This window comes from Macrobrachium nipponense, chromosome 29 (assembly GCF_015104395.2).
Source record: "Macrobrachium nipponense isolate FS-2020 chromosome 29, ASM1510439v2, whole genome shotgun sequence".
NCBI classification, from domain to species: domain Eukaryota; kingdom Metazoa; phylum Arthropoda; class Malacostraca; order Decapoda; family Palaemonidae; genus Macrobrachium; species Macrobrachium nipponense.
This window is the reverse complement of record NC_061092.1, coordinates 37,213,385-37,224,299: the sequence shown is the minus strand read 5'-3', so window position 1 is coordinate 37,224,299 and position 10,915 is coordinate 37,213,385. Positions and strand designations below refer to the sequence as shown.

General features: G+C 35.4%; 1 protein-coding gene across 1 annotated transcript in view; it reads left to right on the top strand.

The window, feature by feature from the left end:
- Positions 1-9,899: 9,899 nt before the first annotated feature.
- LOC135206315 (uncharacterized) overlaps positions 9,900-10,915 on the top strand; it is a 17,354-nt gene continuing 16,338 nt past the window's right edge. Inside the window, exons 1-2 of the mRNA XM_064237738.1 lie at positions 9,900-10,458; positions 10,528-10,719. Coding sequence (XP_064093808.1) covers positions 9,900-10,458; positions 10,528-10,719 — 751 coding nt within the window. The remainder of the gene's footprint in view (positions 10,459-10,527; positions 10,720-10,915) is intronic.

Here is a 10,915-nt window from a genome sequence, read left to right as displayed (position 1 = left end):
AAGCTTCCTATTAAAATGATTAAAAAAACTTTTAGGTGAGCTTGCCTCGTAATGTAATTAACAATAGCTGTTAAAAATTATTTTTATTAAATGTTCAGTCCTGAGTATAAGGGTCACCGTCATATGCTTATAAAACTTCGCTGCATTAAATTTAGTAATGGGTACATAATTACTACACAAATTTTGAAAAAATTCAAATAATATTAAAACAAGAATGCATGCATTTGCATAACAAACACTTTTGAGCTAAAAGTTGCATATCAAAAACATTCCCAAATGAAAAAAGGGAAAATTGTTTTATACTAATACGGCAACTAAGCGCATGACAATACATACACTATATCGATGACGGGAAATAAGCTAATTGTTAAAAACTTAAGATTACTGATATATTGTGTAGGTAAGTAAGCCTTAGGACTTTTATAATGTATTAGCTTACTTAGGCTAGCTTTTAAGTTTCTCATTCATTTCTGAAGGCTGTGAAATTCATTGTTGGTTCACCTTCTTACTAGTAGGGGTCTCCTTACTCCAGGGGTATTTTTTTTAGTCTGGTTGACTAATCCTCCCTGTTTCTCCCTTCCATATTTGGCTCTGCTGAGTTGACTTGGGACCTGAATTCCAAGCTACAGAGAATTGGTATCTGCACCTTGATTGTAAGCCTGCTATCTCTCTCGCATTTTATGGATATACAGCAAGTCTCTGAACACACACACACACACACACACACACACACACACACACACACACACACAACACACATATATATATATATATATATATATATATATATATATATATATATATATATATATATAGTCTCAGTAATTGGGCGGCTACTTGGAAATCTTAGCTTGGCACTGTTATTTATCATCAAGCTATATATATATAATATATATATATAATAAAATAAATTACTTTATATATTTAAAAATATATAAAAATAAATATTCAATAATATATATAGAATTATATATTAAATTAGTATATATATATAATAAATATATATAAAAATATATATATAAATATATATATATATAATATATATATATTATATATATATAAATATATATAAAATATATATATATATATATATATAATATATATATATATATATATATATAATATATAATATATATATAGTATATACACATATATATCTTCAGCCGGCAGTATTATTGAATTTGAATTGAAAATGGAAATTAGGCCAAAGCCCAAGCATTAAGAAATATGAGGCCATTCAGCGCTGAAATGGAAACTGACAGTAAAAGGGATGACAGGTGTAACAAGAGGGAAACCTCGCAGTTGCACTATGAAGAATTTGTTAGGAGAGGGTGGAAAGTGAGAGGGACCATTTCATTACTCCCTATGGTGCAGTACTTGCCAGAAAACCTCGCTTGGCGACGGTAAGGCGTGTTAGCTGTTTATAATATATTACGAACAAGATTACTGGGATCACTGCGTTTATAATATTATGATCAAGACTACTGGGCTCACGGCTGCGCTGTATTAAGGCCTGTCCACACGACCGGGCCTGATCGGCGTGCTCCAAGGTTGACGAGCAAATTCTGGCGGACTTATCCGTGAATGTTGTCCACACGGGTGAGGCGATGGAGAGGTGGGCGTGCCCGACGATGCCAGTAGGGTGTTCAGTGCGCTACGATAAACATGGTGCCTACCGCAAAGAAGAAGATAGTGTAGCATGATAATTGCTTTGTGTGTGATGAAAAAGGAGAGAATATGGTGCAAAGAATGGCTCAGTAAAAGAAATGTATATGGTTCACGTACATCTGCCAGGGTCGAAGCTCAAGCAAGTCATCGGGCACCACCATGGTGATTTTGCTACAAGACCCATCAGGCAATTTGACGGTTTGCCCGTCAAGTGTGCCCGTTAGAAGGGAAGTCCGCCGATCAGGCCCGATCGTGTGGACAGGCCTTTAGTCAGCTGAGTTTGCTGATGGAGCTCTATAGTTTTATTCTTTTGAGATTTGTTGTCCTCAGTCTTTATTGGAGTGCTTTTGGAAGAGACCATCACATTTCATCTATTATGTTGTAAAATTCTGGTTATCCCTTTCTTTTTATTATTTTCTATTCCTCTCTGGGCTCCCTTTCCTCCTTCAGAAGCTGTATGCGCTGCCTATTCATTTGTGTAGGTGTTTTTCTTGCAAGTGATTTTGTGATTTTATGTTCAAGTAGCCTAGTAATAAATTCTGTTTTTATTAAATTATAATATATTTGGCTTTTTTAAATTTTGTTTAACCCCCTTGAACTATTCTTGTGCTGCCTTTTGGATTGCTTCCACATTTAGTAGATTGCTGTCTTTAAGATCACTAATATCTGTTGTGTGTAGTTTGGTGGTTTATGGTCTAGAAGACCTAGGGTTGGTAGTGGTCCAACGAGCCTCTTACAATTGCCAACGCTATTAATATTACAGCAATCTTATAATGATTAAGATACTATCAAAAAATGTTTAATGTCGTGTGCAAGCAAATGGTCAACACTAACCCAAGAACATACAACACAGTAATAACGTATGTACGTATTTCATATCAGGTATTCTTATTTGCTAAATATTTTCTGTCTCCCAAGAAGCTTCAGACTATACCTTTCAATCCTTGCTACTTAATTCAACAAGGTTGAAAAAATAACTTCTTTCGGTAACACAATCAAGCACCAAGACCTCAAAACTTTGAACTAAACGTTTATATTTTCCAGAATTTTCTAAACATCCTCTTATTCTCATTTCTGGAACACACTAATGCTTACTATGCAATTTTTCTCAGCCATTGTTGAAAACCACTTAAAGAGAAATGCAATGATCAACAATAAGACTATTATAACATCTTACTTATCGCAGAATGGATACGCCAACACAAAGGCAGCTTTCTTTCCTTTTATCATGTTACGAGACATCTTTTACGAAGGTAGATTAAATTAAGATAAATGACAAACGCACGTCGGCACCATAAAAATATTAGATGATATTTTCTTCAGAAACTCATCTTTATCAGCCTAAATGAACAGCAAAGTTAAAAAAGAAAACGTTCAAATCTTTTCCATAAGTTTGTAGGGAACTGAAACCTCAGTCGGAAAGGCTACGAAACCATTTCAATAAAAACTGCATGTAATACTTCCAGCTAATGGAAACTCACCGTTCAACCTTTTATAAGAGAAATGATAAAAAAGTACAACGCCGAGTACAACGCTGGGCCCATACTCCTAAAACAACGAACAGTTCAGATTGCAAACAACTGCAGCAAATATATATAATATATATATATATATATATATATATATATATATATATATATATATATATATATATACACATATATATTCTATTTATAACATAAATAATATTATATTAAATATACACATATACACATATATATAATATATATATATATATATATATATATATATATGTGTGTGTGTGTGTGTGTATGTGTTGTTATTCACATATACCATATACATATATTATACATATGTATATAAGCGTATATATGTACATATGTATACATATATATGTATATATATATGTATATATATATGTGTGTGTGTGTGTGTATAAATGTATATTTATATGTATATATATATATATATATATATATATCTATATGTATATATTTATATGTATATACATGTATGTGTGCATATATATATATATATATATATATATATATATATATATATATATATATATATATATATCCCAATCACAGCTAAATGAATGACTACGCGTAAATTCTGACCTTTTCGATTTTATTTCCAGGCTAATTTCAGTGGACCATTGAAATTAGCTCTGAAAATGACATAGAAATAAAAGCAAAACAGTCATGATTTACACGCTCTCTCTCATTTTTCTGAGTAAAGTGTGATATATAAATCACCTGAGAGTGTGATATTAAAATATATATACATTATATATATTATATATATATATATATATATATATATATATATATATATTATATATATAATATATATAATATATATATATATATATATATATATATATATATATATATATATATATATATAGAGAGAGAGAGAGAGAGAGAGAGAGAGGAGCGAGAGAGAGAGAGAGAGCAGAGTTATAAATGTATATATTATATAAATCATTTATAAAAATAAATTTCACTGTTCCTCCAGCGGAATGAGAAAATAAATGTGTACAAACCGTAATAATTTTCCTACATATATAGATGCCATTCATAACCTAAAACAGCCAACTGTCTCCTTACAAAGAGAATATGTAATCAGTTACCATAATGATAAACGTCTATAAGTAGCAAATATCATTTTTAAATACCTTCCTTACAAGGCAGTATTCGTTTTGAAAAATGTTTTAGAATGCAGCCATTAACCAAAAATAAAATTTTCACTACAATTCTCTGTATATTTTCTAGCATTAACGCTTGCTTCCTAAATAATAGAATTTTGCGCCAGAAGAAAAAGCAAATTATTTTCTTATTTCATATTTGCATATATATGTATGCACACATGTACATACATATGAGTTACCGACTGGGTCACTGTTGTCCTAATTTCTACTCTGTGCGTCGGTTCGAATCCACGAGAGGACGAAATTATTATCAACTAAAAAATTACCTTTCGGTTAGCATATAGGAAAACATATTAATTCTGATGTAGAGCGAATTTAATATCAAAGGGCACGTGTAATTTAATGAATGTATATAAATTACGGTGATATATGTATATAAATATATATATATATATATATTATATGTATATATATATATCATATAATATACATATAATTATACATATCCTGGTTACTAGTCATTTTACTTACCTTTCTTCTTCAGTATTCTTGGAAGGAAGTTGAAGCATGTACGGCTAGCAAAATATGACTCTCCCACTGTAAAGAAAAGAGCCATGCAAAGTATGATAGTATAACAAATTTTCATTTTAAGGAACATTGTTGTCTTGATAATTCAGTTTAAATATATATATTATGTAGCTTAACAGAAATAACAAATATAATGATTTAGTATAACCCAAAAATAAATTCATACTAAACTGAAAAGTAAACACCGATTTAGATTCGATATTGAAATAACTCCACCACTTTAATTTTATAAATAAAAAGCTTAATTATATTCCAGTAAAACACTTTTTCTATCATCAAATGACGAATTACAGACGCCATACTTTTATGTTAGATAATAGACTTTAATCATTATTTCAGTCCATAACCAAGTAATTAACACCTGTAAAATTTGAAAGACCAAGTCACATAATGCACTCATCAAAAGTTTTATTTACAGCGCAATTATGATATAGTATTGTAAGCTAATTAACTGTTAATTAATCACTTCCGCTACGTCTGATTATCTATGTTACAGGACCGACGCAGATTAGACTGACTTTAAACACATCTGACGTCGAGTCCGACTACGTGAATTATCTTTCATCTCGCTGTCCGACAGAGACATCTCTCAGGTGTGGCTGATAATAGCGTATTGTTATAATACGGGTTTGGGAATCACTGTTATCATTTCTTGCTGCTTAAAAAATGAGTACATATTGAAACATGAAACATAGAGCTTATTCTCGTAATTGATGGAGCCTCACTTATTTCCAATCATATCAGACATCCTTTTACAAAGCAATTGCAAATGGTACTGGTTAGAACATATTCCACAAAATGATCAGAACCAAACCACTAATCACTCCATAATAAAGTCTGCAAACAGTTGTTGCATCCATGCCTACAACACTACAACATGAAGAAGGGCACTTTGATTATGAAATTTTCATATATTAATTGGCTTTTATAGAAGTGCTGTTAACTAATAGCCCACTTGACACTGAATGCCATTACATTGACATCCAAGCAATTAATCATTTTGTATACAATTTTTCCATAAATCAAATATGAAAATAGTTAACCTGCGTCAACAACTGGAACGTTCACGCAATAATAAAGAATATTATATTGCCCGCCCCACAGGCCTTTGTAATTAAGAAAAATAAAATGCCACAAAACCTCTGTATTTAATTTCTTTTATATACCATTGTCTCGGAATGTGAAATCCCAGGTAAAACAATGGCTTTCTTATTTGTATGAAATTAACCTTTTTAAGGTTTATCAGTAATTTTAAGTTTCACTTCTAAAACCAGTTTCACCTCTCAAAATTGTTTGTTCACCAATCAATAAATGGCGCTGCTAGCTTTTTTGTTTTTACATTTTCACACCTCATTCTCCCAGAAGAAAACTGTACTCAAGAACAAGGTGGGATTTTATACAATTTCCTATTGGATTTTGCCTGGAAACCAGCATCCTGGCCTCCATTTCTTCGCTCAAAATTCGGATTCAACAAAGAGTAAACTCTACAATACCATATCCAATCTCCTCCTTGGTCACCAGTACTTCGTTTGTTTCCTACAATTATCCCGCGGCAGCTATCATACAAGACTTGCAGAGCCTTCTGATGAAGCAAGAATCCAAGGACACGGGCTCTCCTAGCTCTAAGTACCAGTGATTGTTACGCTACTAGAAACTTTAGCATAAAGGATAATTTATATTTCCATATAATTTTTCCAAATGCAAAAACATATAAAAATGTCTCTCCTTCAGAATTTGTTGACTAGGATACTCATGTTTTGTTTATTGGTTGATAAATTTATGGCAGTGGCCTATAGGTTATTGTGCATTACTTTCACAAATTTTGTAGATGAATTTCGGGACCATGCTGGATGTGAGCTTCATTTTTTAGCTAGTGCAATAACCTACTAGGTTGTATTTTGTGTCTCTTATTCCCTATTATGTCTAGCAATGTCATAAATTTCCTGAGAAATCAATTTTCATTCCAAACGCAAAAGTAAATTGGTAACAAGACTTCAATTCAACCAACAAGTTATGTAAAGACAGACTTCGAACTGTACCATTACCACTAACAAATGAAACTAAGTGCTGTGGTCTTGGGTCCCCACCCCCTCTCTCCTCTCTCTCTCTCTCTCGTCTCTATCTCTCTCTCTCTTCTCTCTCTCTCTCTCTCTCTCATACACACGCGCACACACACACACACACACACACACACACACACGCAGCGCACACACACACACATACACACACACGCACACACACACACACATATATATATATATATATATATATATATATATATATATATATATATATTATATATATATATATATATATATGGCAGCGTGTCTAGATTGCGAAGTACGGTACTACGGAGAGAGCTGAAAATCTTGAGCGGAGGAAGCGACATATACAAAACATTAGACACTATAATCAGTCGTCGGCAGATGCCTAACACTGTTGGGAAAAATACCACAGAATTTTATTTACAGGAATTTTAACAAAATGGCAAGACTGATCGTAAAGATTGCCTTTATAATATGCGTTAACAATATTGGCAGGCAACACCGGGAATGGATACAAAGACATCCAGGATATCAAGGAAAATCATATACTCAACAGCAGAGAAGAAGCACACATACAAAAGGCACGAGCATCTGGAACAAGTGCCGTGAGCAGAGAATGGTCAAGGCCATGAGAACGGAGCCAAAAAGAAGTAGGGTAATTAAAAGATCAAGAAACCAGCACATTCATATAAATACAGCTGGCCTACCTCTTCCGTCATTTCTTGGATACTTCATATTGACTGGTTGTTCTTGAAACCTTGTAACTTTTCTTGAATAAATAACTCTGCTAGACACCATCCAGTTTGAATGAGGCCCCTTTAGTAATATAAAAAACATTATATATATATATATATATATATATATATATATATATATATATATATATATATTTATATCTATAAATATATATATATATATATATATATATATATAGTATATATATATAATATATATATATATATATATATACACACACACACATATATATATATATATATATATATATATATATATATATATTATATATATATATATATATATATATATATATATCACACACACACATATATATATATATATATATATATATATATATATATATATATATATATATATATATATATATTAGGTATACATAATCCTTCTAATAACACATCAGCAAATTCCTTAATTCTTATATTAAATCAGCAGTGGCGCCGACAGCTAGCACACCTGATTTTCGTCTGTATAAAAGTTATAAAAGCTAATATCTAATGAGTGTGCACTATTGGTCCATTAGTTACTGTCTACGTTTCCTGGCCTGTGGTTGGCCACCAATTCATATAAATATCGATTTAGTTCATTAATAAACTATCATTTCAAGATCATACATCTTGTCCCAACCAACTAATGCTAAAGTGGTAAAACCGCTACAGGAAAGGTGTCTGTGACATCTGACGACGAAACATCACCCTACCCTTCTGCCACTCTTGTCGATACCATTGCCCTAGTCAAGCTTCCAACCTTCACACTGACTAACGCCAACACTTGGCTCCCTAGAGGTACGTCACACTTCGAATCAAGGGCATGCGGTCCTTGTTGACCAAGGCAGTTTACGTTCTCACTCACCTGCCAGACCACTCTTCCCCCAGCTAACAGAGTGGCTTGATGCTGAAGGCACCAACATTGTCTAGTATGAAAATTACCCCTGCTTATGCCTCTGCAATGGAAGAGCTACTTAACAATTGATGAACAGCATCCTGGGAAAACGTACCTCCTGTGTCTGTTGCATCAATATTATTTTAATCTTCCCTACATCAAAGGAGGAGCACCTTCAACACCTGCACATCATCTTCCAAAGCCTGCAAGAAAATAGCCTCATCATCAGATATGACAAATGCTCCTTTGCTACCAAGAGGGTAGAATTCTTGGAGCACCTCAAAATGCCAGAGGGCATCCAGCCCTTGCCCGAAAAGATCGCCCCTGTCAGGATGTTCCACACCCCTACCACTGTCAAGGGTCTACAAGAACTCCTTGGAAGGGTTAATTATCATCAACTCTTTTTGCCCGGCATCGCCTCAACCTGGCCCCATTCTATGAGGTCCTTGGGGGCAAGCCCAAGGTCCTCACCTGGGGACCCTCGTAAGAAACCAACCTCACCTCCCCCAAAAATACCCTTGCCAAGGCCACTGCACACTCATTCTCTGCACTACGTCAATCTCTACTGCTGTCCATGGATGCCAGCAATGTAGCCATAGAAGGTGTCTTTGAACAGATCATCCACGGTCATCCTCAACCCCTCACTTTTTTTACCAGGAAACTCAGCGAGACAGAGGCAAACTACTCCACGTTTGACTGCAAGCTCCTGGCACTTTTTGGGAGGCCACGCCTTTCAACCTTCAAACTGACCATCTGCCACAAGTGCTTTCTATAAACAGCCAGCATGATGCCTGGTCACCTTCACAACATCCCTAAAAAACACAAAACCAGTTACTGATGCTCTCACCAGAATCTCCATCGATGCAGTACACCTCAGCTTCGATTAAAAACAGCCAGCGGACATGTAACAGCGGGACCCGGAGGTCAATGCCTGGAAGATCTCTTTGATGTCTCTGCAATGGCCCGATGTTTCCCTCAACAACAACAGGCCCACCTTCATCCTCCGTGATATCAGCACCAGCCGCGCATGTCCATGGATCCCAGTCACTTAGACATCACATCTTTGACATCATCGAAGCTCTGGCACACCCTTCAGGATGATCTACAGCCACCCTCCTGAAGAAGCACTTCATCTGGCATGGCATATCGAAAGACGCAAAGCATGGGCTCGTGAATGTTCTGCCTGCCAACTCTCCAAAATCCAGCATCACAACTCCTTTCATCAATAGCAACACCATTTTGCCCATGTCCACATTGACATTGTAGGATCCCTCCCACGCTCCAAAGAGCATCATTGCATTCTCAAAATGGTCAACCGCTAGACAAGATGGCCCGAAGCTGCCCCTATGATGTATGCATCAGCAGCAGCACGTGCCAGTGCTTTCCTCTCATCATGGGTTTCCAGATTCCACATACCCAATCACATCACCTCCAACAGAGACACTACCTTCACGTTGCAGCTCTGGACGTCCCTAAACCGCTTCCTCTGCACACATTTGCATCACACAACCGCCTACCATCCCAAATTCAATGGCATGATCGAGAGGCTCCATCGCACCTTGAAAGCAGCTCTCTTGTCTCGCTGCAACTTCTCGACCTGGTACTCACAGCTTCCAAGGGTCCTCCTTGGCCTTCGGACCATGCCTAAAAAGGGCCTTGACCTCTCAGTAACCGAGTTAGCACATGGCAATCCACTTATGATACCCGGTGCATTCTTCCCCTACAATAACACCTCACCCGACATCATCAGACTCCAGACCATCATTGGAAAATTCGCCCAATACTGCCCATCCTGTAGGCTAAACGACAAGACCTTCATCCCAAAGGACCTAAATGCAACATATGTACTCATCAAAACCAATGCTGTTCGACCGTCTTTGACCCAGCCTTACACAGGATCCCGCGGTACGACAGATTGAGTCACAATCGACCGCCTGAAACCAGCATATGTGTCCGAATACATTACTCCTCCAGTCAAGTTTCCAAGGGCAGGACGCCATCTGGTCAACCCTCAGGGGGGAGTATTAAGCCAGCACTCCCAGGCTGTTTCTAATGCTGCAAGTGACAGGACGTCGCCAACTCCCGACAATATGTCGCCAAACTTAGTGATTCTCACGACTCTACCCATGGCAACGAATCAAGTCAGCAGTGTGGTGCTGACAGCGAGTACGCCTGATTTTCGTCTGTATAGAAGTTATAAGACTACTATCTACTGATTGTACACTATTGGTCTGTTAGTTTCTGTACAAGTTTCGTGGCTGCTGACTGGCAATTATATATATATATATATATATATATATATATATATATATATATATATATATATATATATATATATATATTACACTATATAATACATTAT